The sequence below is a fragment of the Balaenoptera physalus genome (assembly GCF_965194825.1).
Source record: "Balaenoptera physalus genome assembly, chromosome: 8".
Classification (NCBI taxonomy): Eukaryota; Metazoa; Chordata; class Mammalia; order Artiodactyla; family Balaenopteridae; genus Balaenoptera; species Balaenoptera physalus.
The window spans coordinates 47488067-47514965 of NC_138887.1; the positions used below are offsets into that span (position 1 = coordinate 47488067).

Here is a 26899-nt window from a genome sequence, read left to right on the forward strand (position 1 = left end):
TATACATATGAATGTATATACATAGACAATATGTGTATTTTCTTTGTTATGACCTGTATTTTGCCCTTAGTATTGGCCATACTATATTTTTCCATTTCATTTTGTTTTATTAGTATTTTGACTTGAAATTAAATTCACATAACATAAAGTTCACCATTTTAACTACTTTAAAGTGTACAATTCATTGGATTTTCGTATATTCACAGTGTTGTGAAACTATCACTACTGTCAGTTCCAGAACATTTTCATTACATTGAAAAGAAACTCTAGGGAGTTCCCTGGTGGTGCAGAGGTTAAGAAACCGCCTTACCATTCAGGGCACGTGGGTTCCATCCCTGGTCGGGGAACTAAGATCCCACATGCTGCTGGGCGACTAAGCCCGCACTCCGCAACTCCTGAGCCCTCGCGCTCTGGAGCCTGCGCTTCGCAACCAGAGAAGCCCACACACGGCAATGAAGAACCTGCACGCCGCAACGTAGACCCAGCGCTCCGCAACGAAGACCCAGCGCAGCCAAAGTAAAAAAATAAAAATAAAACGGAAAAGAAAATAAAGCCCAGTTTTGATTAAATCCCTCTATTTCAAATTCTTAGAATAAAATTAAATTTCTTTAAAAAAAAAATCTATATCCACTAAGCAGTCACTTCCTCTGCTCTCCTCCCCACCATTTCCTGGAAACCACTAATACACTTTTGGTCCTTATGGATTTACTTATTCTAGACATTTCATGTAAATGAAATCATAAAATATGTGGCTTTTATGTTTGGCTTCTTTCATTTAGCATGTTTTCAAGGTTCGTCCATGTTGTACAGGTACCAGTACTTCATTCCTTTTTATGGCTAATATTTCGTTATATAGACACACCACATTTTGTGTATCCATTAATCATTTTAATTAATTTGTTATTAATATTATTTATTTATTTTTGGCTGCATTGGGTCTTCGTGGCTGCATGCAGGCTTTCCCTAGTTGCGGTGAGCGGGGCCTACTCTTCCTTGCGGTGCGCGGGCTTCTCATCCTCTCATTGCAGTGGCTTGTCTTGTGGAGCACGGGCTCTAGGCGCGCGGGCTGAGCACGGGCTCAGTTGCTCCACGGCTTGTGGGATCTTCCCGGACCAGGGCTCAAACCTGTGTCCCCTGCATTGGCAGGCGGATTCTTAGCCACTGAGCCACCAGGGATGTCCCTCCATTAACCATTTAATGGACATTTAGATTGTTTCCATTTTTTATCTTATAACTAGTACTGTTGTAACATTCATGTACAAGTTTTTGAGCATCTGTTTTCTATTCCCTTGTGTATATTTCCGTTTCATTTTTAAACAAATATATAATATTCCATTGTATGAATGAACCATAATTTATATCCTTTTTACTTACCAAAGTTTTTTACCAAATTTCCCTTTCATAAACATGCTGTCATATATCACTGAAAAAATTTTTTACAGTTTTCTAATTTCTTTAAAATTATTTTATATTAATGATAATAGCTAATGAATTCTTAGAACTGTAATTACTGAAATTAAAGGGTATGCACATTATGATATCTGTGCTATGTTATATTTAATATATGTTGCTATATTGTCTATCAGAAAGGTTGTACCAACAGTCATATATGTGGTTATTTTTCTCATATCCTCATTATATTATTATATTAATATTTTTAAGTTTTAATTTGGTAAGGGGAAAACATCTTTTTTTGGTCTTCTATTAATATGAAATATATAAAACATTCTGTTATTTTAATTTGTTTTTATTTACAAATGAGATTGAATGTAAGTTCATGTTTATTAATCTTTTTTCCTAATATTTTGATTATGACCTTTGCCTGCTTCTTTTGTGGAGTTCTTTTAATTTTTCTAGAATAGAAAATAACTAATTATTTACATCATGTGGAACTAGTTTTTATATAACCCATTTTGATCAGTGACCTTTTTCTCCCTTGATATTAGTCTTCTTACGTGATTATTATTGGTAGTTTATTATTTTACTCTTATTTTTCATTTGAGAGTTTATTTCTGTTTTGAAACGTCTGAAATATTTTTCTTATCTTAGTTTCATAATACTTTATATGGTTTTGAATGTCTAAAATTCTAAAACAGACTATTCCCACATACTTGGTTATTTGCTTCTTTTTGGAGCTATGTGATTGTCATAGTACTCTTAATAACTGTATTTGTTGTAGGCATTTTTGGGTGAAGAGCAAGAAAAGTATCTCAAATATTTGTACTTATTAGGAGATATAGACTAAACAGTTTTTTTGTTTGTTTGTTTTGTTTTTTTTTTTAAACAGTTTTTATATTTTGTAACCAAACCATAATTTTCAAGGAGTCATTTTAACCTCCAAATTTAAATATTTTCTTATTTATAGAAGGACAGATTTATTAATGGTTTTAAACTTTGTTATCCCTGGAGAATTTTTCAAGTTTATTTTACATGAACTTCACTTTCAAAACCCCTTCAACTTAAAGAATTCCAATTTAGATTTGGCTTCTGAGAGGGAGTAATACATAGAAAGAAAGTATTATGAAAAGATTAATTAAATAATAGCTACTATTGATAAAATTGCCTAGGATATTTTTAGTGGTTTTTTTTTTTTAATATATGAGAGAGTTAAAACAATTTATGATTCTACCAGGTAATCCAAATTCTTGGATTTAGCAGGAATTGATGGTTTCTGATGGTAGTTTATGTTTGTTTATCTGTGTTTGTAGCCCTTTGAGTTTCTGCCAGAAGAATAATGGGACATTTCCAGTTTGACCTTATGATTTTTGCAAATTAGCATAGAGCAACTTACAGTACTTGTAATAATCAAATCATAGTTTGTTTATTTTCAGTAATGGAAAGTTGTTTTCTTGAGAAAATTTTTTGTTACATAATTTCAGCAACAGTTTTGATCACTTTTAATGCTCAAATATTGCTCATTTAAAGGAAGTAAATATTTCTCATTTTATAGAACATGGAAAATATTGCACAATATAATGTACTTTAATTCATCTTTGGAGAACATCATAATTTCAGTTCCTACACCTTTCTGATTTTCTAATCTCAATGAGTTGTTGATGCATATAATCTAATATTTTTATTCTTTGTACATTCCTTTTCTTTCAAGTCACTATGACTTTTCAAATGTAAAATATTTGCATGATTTTGGTGCTCAGTTTTTAAAAATTGTTGAATCAAATAGCCAAATACTTTTTCTAACGTACCTAGCATCTACCTGTAAATGGCATTTTAAAGTAAACTTTTAAAAAGTTTAAGATAAGTCATATGTAATATTAAATTTTAATTTCAGAAGCTATTAAAAAATGGAAAATGGCTACATAGAAAAGAAGATAATATTGTTTCATTGTTAGCTTAATTACAGTGCATATTGCAGTTGTAAATATTGCTTCACTGAATGATTTTTCTCTTAATATAAATACATGGTTGAAGATTCAAAATGTCAAACAATAAGAGCTTGCACATTATTATTATCAATGACAGCAGAGACTATATGCTATCTGGTATTGCCAGTTTAAAAAGAAAACTTGTGAAAATTCTGACTTACTATTTGATCATTTATAATCAGTTTTGTTATTTGCCTTATAAATAGCAGTCAGTTTACAACTCAGTCCATCTAGGGATCTTTTCAGGAATCCATCTTGAATCACATAAAAATAAAGTCATCTACCTGTAGCCTTATCAGCAGAGTATATACACAGAGAGAAAGAAAATTAGACTAAGTACAGCAAAGGCAAAAGGCTCACCTTCTACATAGTTGTCAAATTTTATCAATCATGATAATGTAGCTCAGTCGTCAAAGAAATCAAAATAATTAGAAAGCTGAAGTTGTAACAAGGGCTAACATGAAAAAATGGAAGAATAAGTATCATATTTATGGATTAGAATTATATTCAGTCTTATCACCAAGGCTGATTCATGTGTTTAAAGCCATGGTCAGTAATCTTTTCCGTATGATGGCCATTTTCCACCTTAATATAAAGATTATAAAGTTGATTTACTTTCATTTATTTGTTTTTGAAAAGTATATACTTTTTGAGTCAGGAAACACGGTATCTTCAGTATGATTAAGCATTCTTTTATTGTATATCTATTTCTTTTTTTAAAAAATATTTATTTATTTATTTATTTTGGCTGTGCTGGGTGTTAGTTGCGGTGTGTGGGATCTTTGCATGCAGGATCTTTAGTTGTGGCTTGCGGACTTCTTAGTTGTGGCATGCATGTGGGATCTAGTTCCCCAACCAGGGATTGAACCCAGGCCCCTTGCATTGGGAGTGTGGAGTCTTACCCACTGGACCACCAGCAAAGTCCCCGCATATCTATTTCTGAGTAGATTCTTCTTTTGGCTGAAATTTCAGAAACTTAACACCTAATATCACAATATATTATATAATTATAATGGTACATTTCAGTGAATTTTGTTCTTGAACAAAACACTTTCAGTTTATTTGCTCTTGTCTCAACTGTCTTAACATTATATATTTTAAATATGTAAATAAATTTTATGTATTTTATATATTAATATACCTATATTTTATATGTGATATTATATGTATTTCATGTTATAAATATTTAATATTGTATACTTTAAAACAAAAGTTTTAATTTCAACTACAAATGAGAACGTTTTCTACTAACAAGCACTCCTTGAGCCACTTTGAAATAATGTAAGCTTTGTCGTTCATTTATATATATATTTTGGGGAGCAACTAAACTAAGGCTTTAAATTTTATATGAAAAATATTTACCTCATTCACAGTGCATGTTTACTGCCCCATTATTTTTCCTATTTCTGAGGCTGTAGTGAGAACTCATATCCAACCAGAAAAGCCAGCTGACTGATTCTCTCCATCTGTCAGATCTTGTCTGTAGCCAACGAGTAGATCAGTATGAGGCTGCAGGGAACAGGGGTGTGCTTGGGTCTAGGCAGGCTCTCTCTGGGCCTCTCCTTTCCCATCTGCAAAACAAGAGTGGTGTTGAAATTTGACTACAGATAATTTGGAATCTTGTGGATTGTCATTTGGTCTGGATGCTTCTGGTTGCTTATAACTGAGCTAGAGTGAGATATTAAATTATAATTAAAGCAATTAATGCCTACAAATAAGTGAAAATGTTTTAATTGTTAAAATTTTCACATGGTGTCCCATAGCCAGGATCAAAATAACATGCATAACCAGGGCATAAAGGCTAACATATTAACAGCTTAAAAAAAACCCTAAACTATAAATTTAGCTTCATAATAGATTCAGTAGTTGTTTCCCATTTTGTACCAAGGATTGATTAAGCCATGACATAAATCTGGACATGATACATTTTACTTGATACATTTTTTGAAGTGAAATTACTTTAAGTATGGTTTTCCTGGAAATTGTTTTTACTTTGATAACTTTTTGATTACGTAAATGACTACAAATAAGATACATAACTTTACTTTCAAGGCAGAGCTAGTAAATATGGTTTAAACATTAAGAATTGGTATTCTTAATATTTTCAATGAAAAGCATTCTGTTCTGATTTACATTTAATGCAGAGAGATTTTCATTTTGTTTGTTGTAGTTGTAGAAAGAGCATTATGTTTTAACATGGGCTTCAACTAGGGTACCTTCTGGTTATAGATCCTTTTGGATATGTGTTTCCAAGTTTAATATTCATTTACAGTGATACAAATGGACATAGGAGGATAGAGGTGAATAGTAGAGACATAGAAGTGACCAATAGCACAACTATATATATCTCCTTCCTTTCACTTTTTTAACACTACTGACTGTGTTTGGTTGGTTGGTTTTTGTTTAGTTTCATAAAAGGTCTAAGTATTTGGAAAGGTGTGGAACCATGTCCTATTGGAGATTTCAGTGTTTGCTTATGAAACAAAAAGATATCATCTGTTGGGAATATGACTTCAGAAATTTGGCTTTGGAGTTTTCCTGTATAGGAATTGCCAAACAACATAGGCAAGAATTTATAGTACTTTTCCAGATGGTGATTGTTAAACAATAATTGGAAGCTGTAGGAAAAAACAGTATTTTGCATGAAGTAGGCATTTAGTCAACATTGGTTAAACTGAAGAACATTTTACTAGATATTTAAGTGCTGTTCTCATAATTCTGAAAAAAAAAACCATACAAACTTTAACTCTGCTTAGACCAAAAAAAGAAAGAACTGCTCTTCAAAATGAATTTTATAACTTTCAGAAAAGTTAACAGTAAAAAAGGTATATTTATTTTTAAAGTTGAAACCTTTCTAAGCCATATAGTTCAATAAGTGAGTAATTTTTCTAACCAATTATATGAATTCTGAGGTGCAAAGCTAGCAAATTCAGTCAGGCTTCTTTATGTTTGGGTAAGAATAATGGAGGTGAAAGTAGACAGGGAAAAATAGCTTCTCATTTATTTCTGTGACTTAAAGACATCCTAGCCTCTCCAACAGAATAGGCTACAAGGGACCAGCTTGATTTCCGTGCTGAGTAGAGCATGAGCTCAATTCATCTTAACTGAGTTCATTTTATTTATTAGGTAAAAGTGGTGTTTACTGCATCAAGATTATGTGTAGCCATCTTATTGGGGCCGTTCAGTTTGCTATTGTAAACTTGATGTCAGGTTTCTTAAATATCTGTGTGTTGTTGTTGTTGTTTATTTTTTTTAAAGAGATTTCCCAAAGTTGCCGATGGCTGGCTCATCTCCAAATACCTCTTCAAGGTACTCTATGCTGGTGATGCCTCCCGCCACTGAGCTGCGCGGGAGCATGGAATTGACTTACTGGGGAGGGCTGTATCAGTTAAGTGATCTTTCTTAGTACATTGCATGGGTTTTGCAAAGCTTTCTATTTTTGTTTTTGTTAATCCAGAGGGAAGAACTATGCTTTATGCTAATTTTTAAATTAAAAGCTTTTTGTGAATCCACACAATATAATAATCCATTTGCTCTCCTCCTTCTCCTACATGGCCCCTCTATATTTCTATTAAGTTTCATGGTTTTAAGCACAATTTTATTAATCATGCATCTCTGTTATTTATATTTTATTATAATGATAATATAAGACTTATTGGTTATTTTGTCAGTTTTGTAAGTGCTGTGTAGTAATATTTGTATTACATGCAAACTGGGTCTCAGGGCAGCTGTGTGAATTTCCAGAGTTACTCAGTAAAACATACATGGGCGCTGTCAACAGTAACTGCTTCACTGTTCTTGAACCACTAGTGGGAATATATTCCTTAGTTTCCTTTCTTCCAGGTAGAATATATGCCTTTATTCACTTATTCAGAACTTTTTTATTGAGTTCCTGTTGTATGCAAAGCACTGCTAGGCCTCTGTGCTAATGACCTAGCCTTTTATTATATTTTTCACTTAGAAAAGTAATACATAGTTATTATTTTTAAAGATTACTTACAATAAGAAAGGTAGAAAGTAGAAAACAAATGTCTTCTCATTTCCTAAACCCTGATCCCCACAAACAATCACTTTAAACAATTTAATGTCCCCTGTGTATAACCTTAATCACTACTGAAACACATTATGCTTGATTTCTTCAGGGCTACACATTTATGCGTGGCTCTCTGTGTGGACGTCAGCCCTCGGTACTCCAGTTCAGTCTACTGGTATTCTAAGCTTTATGTTAAAAAATGCTGGTGGAAGAAAAAAACAAAACCTTTGTACTCTGCTTAGAAAGATGGTAAAATTACTGGGATAAAAAAGCCTATTAAGTAAAATTCAGTTTTCAGATTTTGGGTGAACCTGGTTATCTTAAGTTTTTTTTGTTTTGGAAGATTAAGAATTGACTTAATTTTTATGGTATAGATACATACTTGAGATGCTTGTTTGTGATAAATTCATTACCAGTGAACAAGACATTAATTGTCAGTACCAAAGGGTAGTAATTACATTTTATAGATTAGTGACTGTGATTCATAGTTGCTAAATGATTTACTTGAGGCATCTTGTAACATAGAGAGCTAGCAGTATAAGTACAGTTGAGTATCTAATCTAGACTCAGACTTCTTCAGATCAGCTGAAAGTGTAATTAAAGTTTTTTTTTAAAGTGTTTATATTTGTTCTTTTTTTTAAAACATTAACATGAGACTTTATCTGGAAAATTAATCAAGGTCGTAATTTTACTTTCAAAGCTGGGTGATCTAATAAGTATAAGCTTCAACTAATAGTAGTACTTTTTTAAAAGGAAAGGATTCTGACCTTTTGTTGAAATGGGAATTTTCTCTATTCAGTAAAAAGATAGTAGAAAATATTAAACTAATTTTCATAAATTAGCAGTAAGAAATTTAGGATTGCTGCTATAAAATTTACAGTGAAAAGTTAAATACTGAAATATTAATATATTGGCAACAATAAATCCATAAGTAACCAGTTTTAAGTATCTGAAGCTTTTGCAATATCAGAGTAGCTTATTAAAATTAAAATGGGACTGTCTTTTATTGCTTGTCTAGATGAATAGCAGCTCCAAGATAATAGACTTTGTTGTTATCATCTACGTGATATATTGTAGCACTAACAAAACTTCAGCTTGTGAGACCAGTCTTACACTGGCTCTTTACATAGCGAAGTACTAATACAAAGGGTGGAGAAAGGAAGTCACTTAACAGATTCATTTATATTTTATATTATCAAAAGATGATGTGTCATTAGCCACTACTAAATAGAGAACCACTTTGGAAAGTTTAGTTCTTGTTTTTAGAAGGTCTCATCTTGCCATAAAATAAGATAAAAGCAAAACGCGAGTATATTGCATGATGTGACTATATTATTTAAGTTAGATACCTTAAATAATATTAAGGTAGGTATCTAAAGTAATATTAAGTTAGGTGTCTAAGTTAAATAATATAGAAGAGTAATTTTAGAATAACATTGGATCTTAGAGATCACAGGCCATTTGAAGTTGCTGAAAATGAGGCAGTTTAGTGGGAAAGACATCACATAGCTAGCTAGTAGCAGATCTCCTTTTAGTCTAGCAAACTTTCACCATTTATTTCTGTGCCTAAAATGAATTAGAGTTGGATTGATGGGTTGGGAATAAGTTTTGAAAAGCTTGTTTAACTTTGTCTTTGGTAAAAAGTCAACTACTAAAAACATGTAAAATTGAAAGCACTTTATACACTTACACTTGTCAGCAACGTTAAAAAGAGAATTGTTAGTGACAGCATAATTCTTCTCCTGAATAAAATTTCTTCAAAATGTAGGCTAGTCAGTTTCTTGCTATGTGATTTGCTTTTGTGGTTCTTTTTAAAGGAAATGAGAATATCTTTGGAGTGATTATTTATTACCTCAATAATTATTTTTAAAGGCATGATCAGCCTGTAGCTTTGTTTTTTAATTTTCCTGTTGAATATTGGTTGCAGACTAATAGCCCAAGTACATCTTTTGCTAGCAGTTAGTCTGTGTTTAAGTAAAAGTGATGTTCAAGTAATAATATCTCAAATAACCAGTTGAACACTTCTGTTATTTTTAATTAACTTCAACCTTTTTCATAGATGCAGAAATTATTTAATTATTTAAATAAAACCCTAGGATACATGAACAATTTACATGAGAGTTCATTTGGAGGTTCTAACAAGGGACTCCACCTTCTCTTAACCCACATCCTTCTGAATGTGAAAAATTCAGGGTCTTGATTTAAAAGCTTCATTTTGGAAATGATGCACATGAAAGAGAAAGGAAGGCAGAATCAAGCCAAGTCATCTTCTCATCTCGTTTGTTGAGTAGGTAGCAGTGTTGTGACGATACTACTGGTATACTTAAGGCCCTGCAAGTCATGGCAACATGTCATTTTGTTAATTGTTTAGTTTCTCAGTTTGTTAGCTAGGAAATCTTGTCATTATCTCTTGGGTGAAAGTCTTGTAGACAGCATATCCTACACATAGCAGGAATCCTAAGGATTTAGCGCCCATTCCTTCTCTGTTTAACCTAAGCCTAGATATTTAGTTTCTCTATATCTTTGTTTCCTCTCCTCCAAAAGGGGGCTTTGTTATATTCTTTTGGTTTTCAACAGCTCTACTTTGAAACTTCTCATAAATTAATTTCCTCAGCCATGTCAAACTCATGAGAAACTTTAAAATAAAGTCACCAGAGAAATCTTGTGATTCTCCTTTTGAGGTCCCTGGCAGTGTGTGGTACTCCATTTCTTGAGGGAAGTGTGGTAGCTATTCCTCATTTTTAAATTGCAGGACAATCCCAATTAATAGAAGCCAAGGAAAATTAGTCAAGACTAGATTTTAGGGAGGTAAATTTAGAATGGTTGATATGGTAAAAGGTTGGAATTGGGAGTAAATTTTTAAGATTTTTCTAGATTCTAAGCAAGTTATGGGAAAAACTTCACTGTGCATCTCATTCCCACTTTGCAATGCAAGGGGACCTTGGGTCTCTTGACTATTTGTATGATAATAGTAATAACAGTAGTAATCATTGTTAATATTTGTATTAGGCTGTGTACTAATTGCTGCACATACATTATTTAATCCTCACAACAGTGTTATCATGTAGATACCACCATTATTGTCAATTTATAGAAGAAACTCAGATTGGTAGAGTGAAGTTAAGTCATTTGCTTAAGATTGCACGTCTAGAAAGTGATATAATTCTGGTCCACCAGGCTCAAAAGCTCATATTCTTACCATTAGGCATCGTGTTTCCTCTCCAAATGGCTAACAAATTGATAACATGAAAATTGCCCCAAAGACAGACTATACTGAGATCCTGTTCTAGGAACTTTTTTTAACTAAAGAAGAGAGGGGGCAAAGAAAAGTGATGGGGAGAGATTGAGAAAAAGAAGGAAGATTATAAACATTCCTATAGATTTCTATTTTTTGGTAGTAAGATTTAATTATTAAGGAGACATTTGAGTTATATAGATGTTTGAGTAAAGATTTCTAGATGCTTTTGTAGTTTTAGTTATTTGTAGACAAAGCTAAATGTATTTGTCCAGAATATTTGATATCTGTGATCTAGCATGCAGACATCTTGATACCAGCTTGTCATTGAGCTGTTTCTGTAAAAAGATACTAATTAGATTTCTTAAATTCAAATTTCTATATGCATTGCAATTAAGATCTTGTTTTGTGCTGATTAACCAGTTGATTTGTTTAGTAAATATTTATTAAATGCCTGCTATGAGCCAAGCACTGTGTCAAGTGCTGGAGATAGAATTGAGGACAAATAAGATACAGTCCTTGCCTTAGTGATCTTACCACCTAATATGTGAGACAATCAAGTAAGCAGATAATTATAAGGGTAAGTAAGCTCAGGGTGATAACGCCAGCACGTAGGGAGGAGTAACTTACTGCAGAGATCACACGTGGCTTACCAGAAGAGGAGCCCTTGGAAATGTCCTGCATGATGAATAGGGGTTACCTATCATGATATGTGAGCTTTCTGTTGGTTGAGTAACCATACTATTAGAAATACCAGGGGGATCTTTTAAAAAATACCAGTGTGTAGGCCCACCCCCCAAGATTCTGATTATTTAGTTTGGGTGGAGCCCAGACATGAGTACTTTTTAAAAGAAGCCCCGTCATTCTTACGGGCTGCCATGGTTGGACACCACTCAAATATTTCAGGCATTGTTCCTAAAATGCTGCTTGTGGACAAGAACACTTTAACTCTTTTTGATGTTGCTTAGAGAGAACGTGTAACTGGGGAAAAGAAGATTGAAATAAATATTAATTGAAAACAAAGAAGCAGAGATTTTAAAATATAAAAGCTAATCTTTCTTCATTAAGATTGAACAACTTCCCTAGGTAAGAATAATTATTCCAGACACCTGAAGAAATATTAAGATGTCTCTCATGTCCCATTTAAAAATATTCAGAGTAAAAAATTGTTCCCCTGGACCTACTACTACTCAAAGTCCTGCATAGAAATATTAATACTAATATAAGATACACACAAAAGAACATTTGTTCTTGAACAATACATAATTACCCAAATCTGGAAGATTAGAATAGTAAATGCCTGAAGGACTTGTCACAGGTTGGTGACTAGAAGAGAGCAGATGAATGACAGTTAGATGAAGGCTTGGGTAGAATGGTAGTGAATGGGTGGGAATGATTAGTGAATGTAGGAGTCTCACTGATTATAGGTACTTACAGACCACACATTGTTTCATTTCTTTGAAGTGTCCCTCTGAAGAGGAGAAAAAGTGTTGCCTTTTAATTTTTTTCTGTTATTCCAAGAAGAGGAAGCTTTAGGATGCAACTGGTGACATTTAAATTAATGCTTAACTAGAACCACGAGGAGGCATACCTGCGTGCTCTCTGAAAGACTGTGTTAGAATAACAGGATATTAACCTATAAGAGATTTTTTAGTGTCTAGACCCTTTTTGCTTCATTTAATTTAATTTTATTGTTGAGAAAACTATGATCCAGATACATTAAATAAATTGCCCAAAGTAACACAACTAGGTAAAGGTAGAACGGGACCAGACTTAAGGCTTTTTGACCCCGGGTGCCCTTTCCACAATCACACACTCTACTGACATTTATTTCTCAGAGTTTTATTGTTCTTGCGTTTTGAATTTCTAGCCTAGTTTTATTTTGTATTACAATTTGTCTCCTGAAGGTCAAGTAACCTGGTTTGGTTATGAAAGTCCTCGTAGCTTCTGGGACTATATCAGAGTGGCTTGCCGGAAAGTTTCACAGAACTGTATCTGCAGCATTGAAAATATGGAAAATGTCAGTTCCTCTAGAGCTAAGGTAAGACATAAATAATAATGTGCAGTCTGTGTAATCTAATCCTAAGCAGTTTTGACCCAAATAGAAAATTTTGAGCTCTTTGCTATATAAAATCTTTCTTTTCTTTGTTGGAATTAAGCACTTGACCAAATTTAACATCTTCCAGAGGCTTGTTTCATTTTTTATTTTTAGTAGCATGTAATTATTTTAGAATGCCCTTGAATCTTCACTGTTGCCTTATAAATAGCAGGAAGGTATGAAGCTAGTAACTATGAATTTCTTTTTTGAGAAGCACAGTCAAATATTTCCTAGTCTGTGAAGTTTCTGCATTTCTTGAATTACCTAAATCAGTGATTCTTAGTGTCCTGTGCTGGCAGTCCATAATGTCAAAACTATTTTCACATAGTACCAAAATGTTATTTGCCTTTTGCACCGGGTTGATATTTGCCCTGCTGATGCAGAAGCAATGGTGGGTAAAATTAACTGGTGCCTTAGCATAAATTAAAGCAGTAGCATGAAACTATACTAGTAGTCATTGAGTTCTTCCTCACCATACATTCAATCTTAAAAACAAAAACCAAAACCAGTTTCACTTAGTGTCCATGATGGTGAAGTAAACATTATTAATTTAATTAAACCTCAACCTTTGAGAATCTGTCTTTTTAATATCTTGAGTGACAAAATGGGAAGTATGTATGAAGCATTTCTGCAGCGTATTGAAATGTGATGGTTATCTCAAGGAAACGTACTCATTCAGTAGTTTGAATTGTTAACTGAACTAGACACTTTTGTCATGTAATACTATTTTTACTTGAAAGAAAAACATTCAAACTATAGCCTTTTTAGACGTAGGCATTTTGTAGACATTTCATAAGTAAAAATGAATGAAGTAAACCTGTTCCTTCAAGAAAAACAGCTTGACAGTATTTGTTGCCAATGGTAAAATTAAAGCTTTCAAGTAAAAATTAGAATTTTGGAAAACTTGTAGTGTATTCACCATCTTAAGCTCGATAACTTCCTAGTACTTAAATGCTTTTCTGATAACATTGATGTTGATATTAACAAAAATATATTTATATTATTTAATGGAATGTGTCAGTATTTTGTAGACCTGCATAACTTATATTTTTTAAATGACTGATGTGTGGAATAATAAAATCATGCATGGGTAAAAGATCCATTCAAAGTGTAAGAATGTAATACAGTATGAAACATTCATTGATATGGTTATAGAGTCCATGTTGCAATTAACCTTTAAGAAATTATCACTTACTGACTTTTGATTAGAACCAAAGGAGAATATCGTCCACAATTATCTGAAAAGGCTATTAAATGATTCCTTTTTCCAATTATGTGTCTATGTGAGGGTAGATTTTCTTCACATGCTTCAACCAGAACGACCCATTGTAACAGATAGAATGCTGAAGCAGATATCTAGTTCTCTTTCATTAAGCCGTACATTAAAGAGATTTGTAAAAATGTAAAACAGAGCTCCTTTTCTCTCTAATTTTTTTTTAGGGAAAGATAGTTATTTTTTCATAAAAATATGGTTTTCAGTGTTAACGTATAATGAGTTCATTATTTTTTAAATTACTATATATTTTTAAAGTTTCCAGTTTTGACTTGTAGTGCAGTAAATATAGATAGATATAACCTACGTAAAAACCCTTTGGAGTCCTCAAAATTTTTAAGATTGTAAAGGTCTGAGCTGGTGACATAAGCTATATCAGCTTTAGTATAGTAGTTTATTTATTTTTATTGGTTTGTCATAGTAACTTTCCTTACCATTTTTGACACTTAAGAGTTACAGAATGAAATAAAAATGAAGTAGAAAATAAAGGTTGAAAATACTAGATATGTACAGTTTTAAGATCGACATAATTTAATTCAATTCATTATTTGACAATCATAACCTTATAAATTACATGTCTGTATAATAAACAAAAGTATAACAATCATCTTTCAACAGTGTAGTTTCTAAGTTTATTGTTCCTGTATCCATTTTTATTTAGAAATTTTTTTTCTTATGGAAAATTTTTGGTTAGCAAAATTGACACATATATTGAAATTAAATATTTTGTAAAACATGGACCAAGTACCTAAAGTTTTAAAAATTTATTTTTACTTTTTTTAATATAATTTTTAAAGGTTACTTTCCATTTACAGTTATTACAAAATATTGGCTCTATTCCCTGTGTTGTATAGTGCATCCTTGTAGCCTATCTTACACCCAGTAGTTTGTACCTTCCACTCTCCTACCCCTATACTGCCCCCCCCCACCCCAGTGGGGTGGGGATAACATTATCCTATTGTTAGGATAAGCAACCTTATCCCTTGTTCCTTCTATAATGTAAATTTAACATATTAGACCAATTTCTGAATATACTACTCACATCAACCATTCATACATCCATGCATCCTTCCACCTGATAAATTTTTACTGAGCTCCTATACCATGACAGAACTGTGAGTGTAGTCTTTAATACATCCTTATGACTTATGTCCCTAATCCTTCCTAGTTATTCCTGGTCTCATCTTCTTGTTTACTTTTTCCTTGTTCAGAAGCTGGCCTTGTCAGTGCTTTGTCCCAGAGGCTGGTTAGCCAAATTTGCTACTGAAAGAGGCAGAGGCAGAGAGAGGGTGTTAATTACAGATACACCAGAATTACCAAATACTAGAACTTTGCAAGAAGATACAGTATTGCAAAGAGGCCATTTTTATGTTCATTTTCTATTACTGATTCACAAATCTACCTCCTCTTTTAACTACCACTCGACTTTTCCTATCCCTAGTTCTTTAGTGTGATGGCCCCAAACCTGGAAGTCAAACAAATTGGAGGGGCCCTATAAACACTCCAGGCTTTTATTTGTGACCCCAGAAAGGCTATACCTTGGGAGTAAGGGAAATTCAGATGAAGACCAGCCCCCAAAAGACCTAAAAGTGGTGTCCTTAAGTGGTACAAGGTGATTTTCAAGTACACTGGCTACCAGAAGAAAAGTTAATCTACTCTAGAGAAAGGTAGCATTAGAGTTGCTACAAATTTTCCTCCACAATGTCCATTATTTAATCAGAAATCACCAGGTATATCAGGAAACAAGATTAAATGAACAAAACTAAGAAATATAAAAAAGGCAATTGAAACAGACCTATGGGAGATGCAGATAATGGACTTTTAAGTAATTATGATATAAATAAAGAAAATATAGAGATGAATAATACTAGAGAACTGGAGTATATAAGAAAATCAAAATAGGAAACTACAGGATATTCATTCTTATAGAACTTGTACAAAAATCGGTCGTTTGCTAAGTTGTAATTCACCTCAATGAATTTCAGAGGATTGAAATATAAAGTATGTTCTCTAACCACAGTAGAATCAATAATAAAAAGATAACTAGAAAATGCTTATATAAGTTGAATTTGAGAAGAATTTCTAAATAACTCATGGATGAAAGAAGAAATTGCACATGAAATTGAAAAATATTTGGTAAGTAATGATAATGAAAATATATAAAAAATTGTGCTTAGAGGAGAATAGATAGGCTTAAATAGGCTTTTATGTATTTTTTTTAAAGAAAGGCTGAAAAATCAGTGATCAAAGCTTTCATCTCAAGAAGCTTAAAAAAAAGTAATAAACCCAAAGTAGAAGGAAAGAAATAATGAAGAGCAAAAATTCAATTAAATTGAAACAAATGTACACTAGAAGAATATCAACAAAACCAAAAGTTGGTGTTTTTTGGTTTTGGTTTTTTTAATTAATTAATTTATTTATTTTTGGCTGCGTTGGGTCTACATTGCTGTGTGCTGGCTTTCTCTAGTTTCGGCCAGCAGGGGCGACTCTTCGTTGTGGTGCCCAGGCTTCTCGTGGCGGTGGCTTCTCTTGTTGCAGAGCATGGGCTCTAGGTGCGTGAGCTTCAGTACTTGTGGCAGGCGGGCTCAGTAGATGTGTCTCACAGGCTCTAGAGCGCAGGCTCAGTAGTTGTGGCACATGGGCTTAGCTGCTCCGTGGCATGTGGGATCTTCCTGGACCAGGGATCAAACCCATATCCCCTGCATTGGCAGGCGGATTCTTAACCACTGCGCCACCAGGGAAGTCCCAGTTTGTGTTTTTAAAAAGATTACTATAGGGGCTTTCCTGGTGGCGCAGTGGCTGAGAATCTGCCTGCCAATGCAGGGGACACGGGTTCGAGCCCTGGTCTGGGAAGATCCCACATGCCGCGGAGCGACTGGGCCCGTGAGCCACAATCACTGAGCCTGCGCGTCTGGAGCCTGTGCTCCACAACAAGAGAGGCCGCCATGGTGAGAGGCCCGCGCACTGCGATGAAGAATGGCCCCCACTTGCTGCAACTGGAGAAAGCCCTCACACAGAAAGGAAGACCCAACACAGCCATAAATACATAAATAAATAAATAAAATATTTAAAAAAAAAAAAATTACTATAACTGATAAGTTTCTAGTAAGGCTACTCAAGAAAGAAAAAAAAAAAGAGAGATTATAAATTACCAGTATCAGTAATGAAGAAGAGGTAAACCCCATCGACCCTACAGACATTAAAAATCCTAAAAGAAGGTATTATGAATAACTTCATACCTATAAATTAAAAAATTTAAATGAAGTGGGCAAATTATTTGAAAACTGTCACAAAGCTAACACAAAAAGGAAGAAAGCATCTGAATATTCTGATGGCTACTAAAGAAATTGATGCTATAGTTTAAAATCTTCCCCTTGCAGCTCATTTTTAAATTGAGTTATCTTTTTCTTATGGACTTGTAAGAATTCTTGGCATTCTACAAATGAGATTCTTTTGTCAGATACATATAATGCAAATATTTTTGTCCACTCTGTGATTTGTCTTTTTACTATCTTAAATGATTACAGTTCATCCCCTGAAATAGGAGGGCAGGTAGAGTGTATGGGTATTAGTTCAATTAGGTTGGTCGGTTTGGTGGCAAGAGTTTCCTGTCTTCCAGTTGTGTCTATTTTTTGTTTCTTCATATAGTAAAGTAGGGATAGTATTGTAACCTGACTCACACACAGTTCTTGTGAGGATTAAATATCTTAATGTGTAAAAAACTCTTAAAACAGAGGCAAGCATGTATTAATTACATTCTTAAGAAGTGTTGACTACTTTTATTAATTTTTTAGAAAAACCTTTAGTGGCAAACAAACAAATATTTGTGTATCCCAAACAATAACAGCAACCTTCAGTGGTTCACCATTATCTGATAAAGTCTAAAATCTTAAACCTAATTTTCAGCTTTTCCCCCTTTATGGTCCCAACAAGCTTTATATCTTCTGTTTCTTTTGTTGAAAGAAAAGAAACTGTTAAAATGAGCACCATTTATTATGACAATATAACAAAGAATTCCACAAACATCTAAGGACAGGAAACTAGGTGCAGCCCAGTTTTGTGTGGCTTGAAATTAATAAATCAGGAAGCAGGACTTTCCCCCATATTTCTTATCTTAACAATAGCACGGTCTCCTGTGTCTAACTTTCTCTGGAGAGCAGCTTTTCCCGCTTCTGTTTAAGAATGTAGCTTTTTGATTCAAGCCACTACTACTAGTCTCTGTGTCTTTTAGATGAAATTTTAAGAAACTTGAGACTGGGAGCGGGTGCTTGCCTCTTCCTTCCTCTGTTCCAATCCGCTACAACTAACTGTAGGTTCCCCTGGGCTGACTCAGCAGAAACAATAGACCGAGCACAGGGCAAGCTAAGGGATTTTTAGGTTAAAAAAAGGTGGGCAAATTGGTGGGCAAACTGACTGGCATGCTAACCACACCCATATCATTCCTTTATTTCCCAACAATACTGCTGCTTGTAGCCTGCTAGGTTTGTTTTTTTTTTTTTAATTTATTGTAATTTATTTTTGGCTGCATTGGGTCTTTGTTGCTGCGCATGGGCTTTCCCTAGTTGTGGCAAGCGGGGGCTACTCTTTGTTGCGGTGCGCGGGCTTCTCATTGCGGTGGCTTCTCGTTGTGGAGCACAGGCTCTAGGCGCACGGGCTCAGTAGTTGTGGCTCGTGGGCTCTAGAGCACAGGCTCAGTAGTTGTGGCGCACGGGCTTAGTTGCTCCGTGGCATGTGGGATCTTACCGGACCAGGGCTCAAACCTGTGTCCCCTGCATTGGCAGGCGGATTCTTAACCACTGCACCACCAGGGAAGTCCTAGCCTGCTAGGTTTTTCCACGTCTGGATTAACTCCGTTTTGATCCTTCTGTCTGACAGTTTTGGTGAATTCACTAGAGTTGTAGACGTTTCTACAACTGTAGACATTTCAGTGCTTTTTTTTCTGTACTGGTAGTCGACCATCATATATATTGGTTAGTGACACCTTTATTCTTAGCTGCCATTGCAGTGTTTTGAATTTCTATATAGTTAATCTTCATAGATTTTCTGGAGATGTGTGAAAGGGTTGAGTGAAAAGGAAAGTAATTGAATTATAAAATTCTCACTAAAAAATATAATCTTTATAGTCTTTCATTCTAAACAAAGAATCCAGAAGAAATGCTTTGGATTATTAAAAAACTTAACTGGCTAGTCCCAACTATTGAATGATGTTATTTCTTTTCAAAAGTAAAATTAAATTTTTCATATTTTGTTAGAATTGTGTGTTTTCTGTGATTTTGTACTAGAGTATGCTTCTGGGTGTTTTTGTTGTGTGTTTTTTCTGGTTTAAATTTTTGGTAATAATCTTTAGAATGCTGTGGAGGCACCAAATTCAGTAACTCATGATTTGGATGCATGATAAATAATGAAATTTGGTTGTCTGAAACCTTCCTCTGGAAAGACTAAGCAAGTGGTATGAGGGTGATTATTTTTATTAATGAGAACGGACTCTTTTTTTCATGTTTTATAAGGGAACTCATTTTAATTGGCATGTTGATTTGGGCATTGAAGTGAAGAGGTATGTCTTGTGATTTCCTTATATAATTCACAAGAAGTCTCTAACCCAAGTTAAGTCAATATTAATGGTTATGTCCCTTCTGAAGCTAGAAAGTTAATCTGACATGATCTACCCTGCACCTTCAGAGAACAAAGTATATACTATATATAATTAAAATTTACCTCATCTTATCTACTTAAATATTTTTTAGTCTTTATCAAATGCATATTTTGAGTGAGTTATTCTTTGCATATTAAAATGTTTATATTTTTATGACATAGCAGGCAAAATATATTTTAACTTCTAATTTTTTTTTTTTCATGTTTGATTCTTTCTTCTTCCTTTTAGGGTAGAGCCTGGATCAGAGTAGCGCTCATGGAAAAACATTTATCTGAATACATCTCTACAGCTCTGAGAGACTTCAAAACAACCAGGTTTAAAAGTCCTTTTAATTTTCAATATATATTTAAAAGATTTACCTGAAGACTTAGAAGTAAGAATAGATGAAGACACATTTGTTTTTAAAGTCCTCGCCTATTTTATTTCCTCCTTTTTGTACTTCTCAGATAAATCCACTGTCTTCTCAGGAAAATGCAGTTTCTCAACTAAACATACATCTACCTTGGTTTATCTTTTCAAGCCTCACATTATGCCTGGAATATCTTTTTTCTGAACAATTTCTGATTCTTACTTTTTCAACACGTGAAGTTTCATTCTCTCCACAGACTTTTTTCTAACTAATTTGAAGAAAAATCTGTGAAATTCCTATGGCATTCTTTCTCTTTCCACACCACAATATTTATTTCATTGCTTTTAAAGAATATAAATGAATCACTCACTTCTTTAATTCTTATATAATATAATTAATGATTGTTCAATTGTCTTTTTAGGGCAGTCTGTACCAATGTTCTTCTTGGGTTGTAAGATGGTACATTGTGCAAAACAGGACTTTAATAATTTTTTATGATGGTCGAGAAAAGGTTCATATTAGGACAACAGTCATTCCTACTCAGCTGTGGTCTGCTAATCTATATTTATAGCTTTTGTTAAAGAAACCACTTTTTTCCATTTCAATAGTATTTGTAAATGAAAATATTCAATATTTTCAATATCCTAGATATGTACTATTCAATACAGTCGCCACTAACCACATGCCACTGTGTAAATTAAAATTGAAATTAAGTAAAATTACTGGGCTTCCCTGGTGACGCAGTGGTTAAGAATCCACCTGCCAGTGCAGGGGGCACGAGTTTGAGCCCTGGTCCAGGAAGATCCCACATGCCGCGGAACAGTGAAGCCTGTGGGCCACAACTACTGAGCCTGCGCTCTAGAGCCCACGTGCCACAACTTCTGAAGCCCGCGCACCTAGAGCTCATGCTCTGCAACAAGAGAAGCCACCTCAGTGAGAAGCCCGTGCACTGCAATGAAGAGTAGCCCCCACTCGCCGCAACTAGAGAAAGCCCACGCACAGTAACGAAGACCCAGCACAGCCAAAAATAAATAAGTAAAATAAATAAATTTATTTTAAAAAAAAGTAAAATTACTGATTCAGTTCTTCAGTTGCTTTATCACATTTTAGGTGTTCACTGGCCTTGTGTGGTTAATGGCAACCAAATTGGACAGCACAGATATAGAACAGTGCTTCATAGCAGAAAGTTCTATCAGACAGCACTGCCTTAGACACTTCTGAATTACCATACTTATTTCTACCTTGTTAATCATATATCTTAAAGAAGAGAGTGGCTGTAAACCAGTTTTGACAGAAAGTTAGGAATATACATACAGAAGTCATGTATCTGGAATCTTAATTTCATGTCCTGATGCCATATTTGACATTTTGGATTTTGAGAAAATCTGGGCCTTTATTATGACACATTCTTTTAGCTAACTAGCTGATACAGATTACAATATCTTTACTTAGGTGTCTCTATGTTTTTAGGTAATAAAACAATAAATTTTTTATTTGGAAGATACAAAGAAAAAATTACCATTATAAATTTGACCAGGATACAAAGACTTTTAACTCCAAGAAGTATTTGCATAAAGTAAATCTGATATATGTGTATTGAATTCTTTTAAAGCAATATGATACTCTTGAGATATTTCTAAAGATAGACAGTGAGATGATGATAAACTCTTAGACATTTGAAATAAATCTTATGCAATCAAACATTTGTTTTATTTATCATCACTAGTAAATACATTTAATTATGAAAGATACTAAGTATTGAAGATAATAAGGCTTCAAAAATAAAAGTAGTATCAGAATCTCATAGATCAAACCTAAAAATCCTAAATTAATGAAATCAAAACCAAGCTTATACCATAATTATCTCCTATACAATAACAAGATAGTCTTTTCTAAATAGAAATTAAAGCATTAATAATCTCTCTAGGGTTTCCCTGGTGGCGCAGTGGTTAAGAATCCGCCTGCCAATGCAGGGGACACGGGTTCGAGCCCTGGTCAGGGAAGATCCCACATGCCGTGGAGCAACTAAGCCCGTGTGCCTCAACTACTGAGCCTGCTCTCTGGAGCCCACGAGCCATAACTACTGAGCCCACGTGCCACAACTACTGAAGCCCATGTGCCTAGAGCCCATGCTCTGCAACAAGAGAAGCCACTGCAATGAGAAGGCTGTGTACCGCAATGAAGAGTAGCCCCTGCTCGCCGCAACGCAACGAAGCCCGCGTGCAGCAACGAAGACCCAGTGCAGCCACAAATAAATAAATAAAATAAATAAATTTAAGAAAAAAAAAATCTCTCTAAGTTGTTAGTCTTGTTTCTTAGTTTACACAGTTGGGTGGGGTAGAAATAGTACTTGAATAGACAATTTTTAGAGTGAGTAGCTTACATTTTTTAAGGGAAATCCTTTTTGCCTTGTTTTTAGGTATTAGCTGGGTTTTTTTGAAAAAAGGAAGTGATTCAGCTGTAAAAAGTTCATGAAGTAAAAACATTCTTGTAACAATATATAAACATATTATTCAAATAGAAACATGGCTTAGTATATGTTTATACATACACAGAAATACATCATATTTATATACACACATACACGCACAGTATTTAAATGTGACTATGATGGCTCTGTAATTATCAAGAAATGAAGTAAGTAGTTACTTCAGAACTCTCATCCTAAAAGTTAACTAAAAAAATGCAGTTGCAAAAAGACAAAGTCTTTTTATTTTAACTATTTACACTACTTTTTTTTTTTAACTGAAATCAAACCAGAGAAACTTCTTAATTATAAATAAATTTGATTGTGAACCCCTAGCGAAAACATATGTATTTGGAAGATTAGGTTTGTAAAATAACATGCGTACTTTTGGCAAGAATAGTTATCTCTTACCTTTTTGTCTGGATGCTTCCTGACATAAGTGCTTGTAGAACAATGAGAAGTGATCTCTAATCCTTTAGGAATCTTGAGAGTATCTGAATCAAGTGATTTCTTCTTGTTCTACTCTTCACAGATAAAGAGTAACGAGGTCTTTTAAAATGGGGATACAAGTGTTTACCCCAGTACAGGAGGAGCTACATGAGCTAAGACAGGCAGCTTGAAAGTACTAATCAGTGAAAATCCAAGGATAAGATTGGGTAGAGGAACTGTGGGGCCCACAACTACAATAAATCTTCTGAAGTACGTGACGATCGCTCCAGAGTATTAGAGAAATTCATGTGATCTTTTTGCTACCGTGGAGTATATCTTGGTGAGCAATTGAAAAAATCCTTGGAGAGTTTCACGGTTTAGAGATTGGGGTGTTATTGGGAAAGAGCCAGAGGTGGGAAGTTGGCAGACTCAAGAAGAGAATCCCAGCTAAAAAAAAAAAAAAAAAAAAAAAGGAATTATTTTGGTAGGTTACTGGGAAAACCTAGAGATAGAGAAGTAAGGTAGAAACTGAATAATTTGCTCAAAGTTTTACTTTCTCCTCACCCGCAGCCTGAAAAATAATTTAAAAAGTTAAGCTAAAGAATACAAATGTGACATTTGAAACAAGATCGAAAATATTCTGGTTAAGATTTTGAAGTAACAAGTGTGGAAAGGATAAAGTAGAGAAAAAAATTACTGTGCGGAATCCTGTTTATTACTTTGCAGTTGCACCACAATACTTCATTTATGATGACAAAAGTAGTGTTCAAAGAACCGTTAATCTTCTCGATATGATAGTAGTAAGAGAAGAGTAAAGTATAAAGTAAAACTTCAAAATTACTGAGCTGTCACAAAGGGGGAAAAAAAAGGTGTGGATGAACAGTTTTCTAAAGGATAGAAGAGTAGATAGGGTAGTGATAAATTACCACACCTTTCAAGAACTAAGGAGGCCTTTAGGAATTTGAATCTGTTTAAAAGTTTTACATTATTAAGATGAAAAAAATAAACGTTATTAAAAGGTGCTTATGGACTGCTGCCACACAGCACATATAAAGTTAACTCAAAATGGCTCAGACCTAAAAGTAAAGCTCTTAGAAGAGAACGTAGAGGTAAATCTGCATGACCTGGGATTAGATAGTAGTTTCCTAGACATGTTACTAAACACCCAAGCAGCAAAAGGAAAATAGATAAATTGGACAGAATCAAAATGTAAAGCTTATTGCTTTGAAGAATATCTTCAAGAAAGTGAAAAAACAATCCACAGAACTGGAGAAAATATTTGCAAAGCCTATATCTGGTAAGAGGCTTGATTGTGAAATATATATAAAGAACTCTTACAACTCAGTAATAAAATATTTTTAAATTTTAAAATGGGCAAAGAATCTGAATAGACATTTTTCCAAAGAAGGTACACAAATGACCAAGAAACACATGAAAGATGTGTAACATCAGTAGCCATGAGGGAAATGCAAATCCAAACTGCAAGATACCACTGCACACCTGCTAGGATGGCTACGATCAAAAGAACATATAATAACAAGTGTTGGCAAGGATGTGGAAACATTGCAACAGTTATACATCGATTGTGGGAAAGTAAAATGATGCAACCGCTTTGCAAAACAGCCTGGCAATTCCTCATAAGGTTAAACGTAGAGTTACTATATGTCCCAGCACATGACTCCTAGATAAATAGATACAGATATCCAAGAGAATTAAAACCGTATGTTCACAAAAAAAACATGGACACAAATGTTCATAGCAGCATAATCCATAATTAGCCAAAAAGGCGAGAGAACCCAAATATCCATCAGCTGATGAATGGATAAGCAAAATGTACATTCCATGCAGTGGCATGTTATTCAGCCGTAAAAAGGAATGAAAAGCTTCTGCCGCTGCTCCTGGTGCTTGCTTATGTGCTTGTTCTGTGGGACCTGGGACCTCATTTGTGAAGTGGTAGCTGAGGGGGCTCTGGAGCTCGCCACGGCCGATGAAAAGCCCAAGGAGTCAAGACTGAAGACAACAATCATATTACCAATCAAGACGATCATTTTTGTTGTGATGGAATGTCTCTCCTGTCAGAGGCTGCTTTCTTCTAGATCCTATCCCCATTCACCTCTTCCTTTAGTTATCACCTCTCTCTTTCCTCATCCTCAATCTCTTTCCCATTGCTGGATCCTTCCCACCCATGTAGAAGCATATACTGGTATCTCCTACCTTAAAAGCAAAAACTTCTCCCTTGAACCTGTATTTCCCTCTCATACTGCTCATTTCCGTGTTCTGCTTCATCACCAGACTTCTCAAAAATCTTGACACACTTTCATCTCCTTACCTGAGAGTCGCTCTTTATTCTCGTCCAGCTTCTGCCTCTCACCACTCCACCAAGGATAATTTTAAAAGAATACCAATAATCCCCACGCTACCCAAACGTAATGGACATTCCTCTGTCCACATTGTACTTCATTGTACAGCTAAAATAGTTGAAAACTTCCTCTTTCTTGAAAAACCTCTCTGCTTTTAACTTATATAGCGTTCCCTGGCTTTTCTTTCTCCCTCTATAATTGCTCTTTCTCAGGCTTCTTTTACGCTTCACAGCTTCTTAGTGTCAGTATTCTCTGGGCTCAGTCCTCTATTGTCTGCCCTTCTTTCTCTTCTCAGAATTTCATCCATCTCCCTGGAACTTTAAATACCACCTGTATGGTGCTGGCACCACATTTAAACCTCTAGCCAGATAGTTCAGATTTCTTGATTCCCTGCCCCACCCCGTCCTGCAACCCTGTTCACCCACTTCTTGGCAAATGGTTTCGCTGCCCTACTTACATGGCTGATGAAGTCAGAATCTGAAATTCATATTTGATTCCTTTTTCTCCTTCATTCTTTTTTTATATATAAATTTATTTTATTTCTTTCTGGCTTCATTGGGTCTTCGTTGCTGCACGCGGGCTTTCTCTAGTTGCGGTCAGTGGGGGCTACTCTTCGTTGCTGTGCGTGGGCTTCTCATTGTGGTGGCTTCTCTTGTTGCGGAGCACAGGCTCTAGGCGCATAGGCTTCAGTAGTTGTGGCACAAGTGCTCAGTAGTTGTGGCTCGCGGGCTCTAGAGTGCAGGCTCAGCCGTTGTGGCGCACGGGCTTAGTTGCTCCGCGGCATGTGGGATCTTCCCGGACCAGGGATCGAACCCGTGTCCCCTGCATTGTCAGGCGGATTCTTAACCACTGCGCCACCAGGGAAGCCCCTCTCCTTCGTTCTTTCCAGTCATTCCAGTAGCAAGTCTTTTCGATCCTATCTCCAAAATCTATCTCGAATCTACCCATTTACCTTTATCGCCATGGCTGCAAGAGTAATGCGTACCTCTCTCATCTCTTGCTTATACTCCCCTATTGGCCTCCCAACTGAGATTCCAGTTTGCCCCCTCCCAGTAGCCACCCAGCTTCCAGCCAGCCTTCTTAAAAGTAAAAGGGATCCTGTCAATTCCCACTTTAAACATTGAAATGGTTTCTCATTACTTTAGCCAGCAGGCTCTGCAAATATATTCCCTGGAGTCAGACCCTGGATTCGCCACTTTCTGGCTGTGGAATCTTGGGTAAATTGCTTACTCCCTCCATGGCATAGTATTTCGTGGAAAAGTTTAAACAAGATAATTCATGTAAAGCACTTATAAGTGTGCCTGGCACTCAGTAAATGTTTACAATTATTGTTAATGTTATATGGCCTACAGAGCCCTGTGTGATCAAACTTCTCTGGGCCTAAGGTCTCAGACTAAACACTTGAGAATGTCTTTCCTAATGACTTTCTTCAAAGTTGGGTTCTCCTTTAATTTTTCTGTACCTCAACAACTTATTTATTTACTTTATACTACTTACCATCTCTGATTATCTTTTTTCAGCCTGTCCTCTCGCCTAGACTATAAGCTCCATAAAGAGGGGTCATGTTTACCTTATTCACCATTTTATCTATAGTGTATAACACAGTTCTTGCTATATTA

At 34.8% G+C, this 26899-nt stretch overlaps 1 protein-coding gene and 1 pseudogene across 8 annotated transcripts in view; one reads left to right on the forward strand and one right to left on the reverse strand.

Annotated features, from left to right (window-relative positions):
* The window catches only part of RUNDC3B (RUN domain containing 3B), a 152227-nt gene that overhangs the window by 55232 nt on the left and 70096 nt on the right, over positions 1-26899 (forward strand). For 4 of the 7 annotated variants that reach the window (XM_082472508.1, XM_082472512.1, XM_082472509.1 and 1 more), the window contains exons 3-5: positions 6642-6692; positions 12559-12692; positions 19904-19989. In XM_082472508.1, coding sequence (XP_082328634.1) covers positions 6642-6692; positions 12559-12692; positions 19904-19989 — 271 coding nt within the window. The remainder of the gene's footprint in view (positions 1-6641; positions 6693-12558; positions 12693-19903; positions 19990-26899) is intronic. The other 3 variants (XM_082472510.1, XM_082472511.1, XM_082472514.1) reach the window with 1 other exon arrangement.
* The window catches only part of LOC309665790 (sugar phosphate exchanger 3 pseudogene), a 306970-nt pseudogene that overhangs the window by 23323 nt on the left and 256748 nt on the right, over positions 1-26899 (reverse strand). The window lies entirely within an intron of this gene.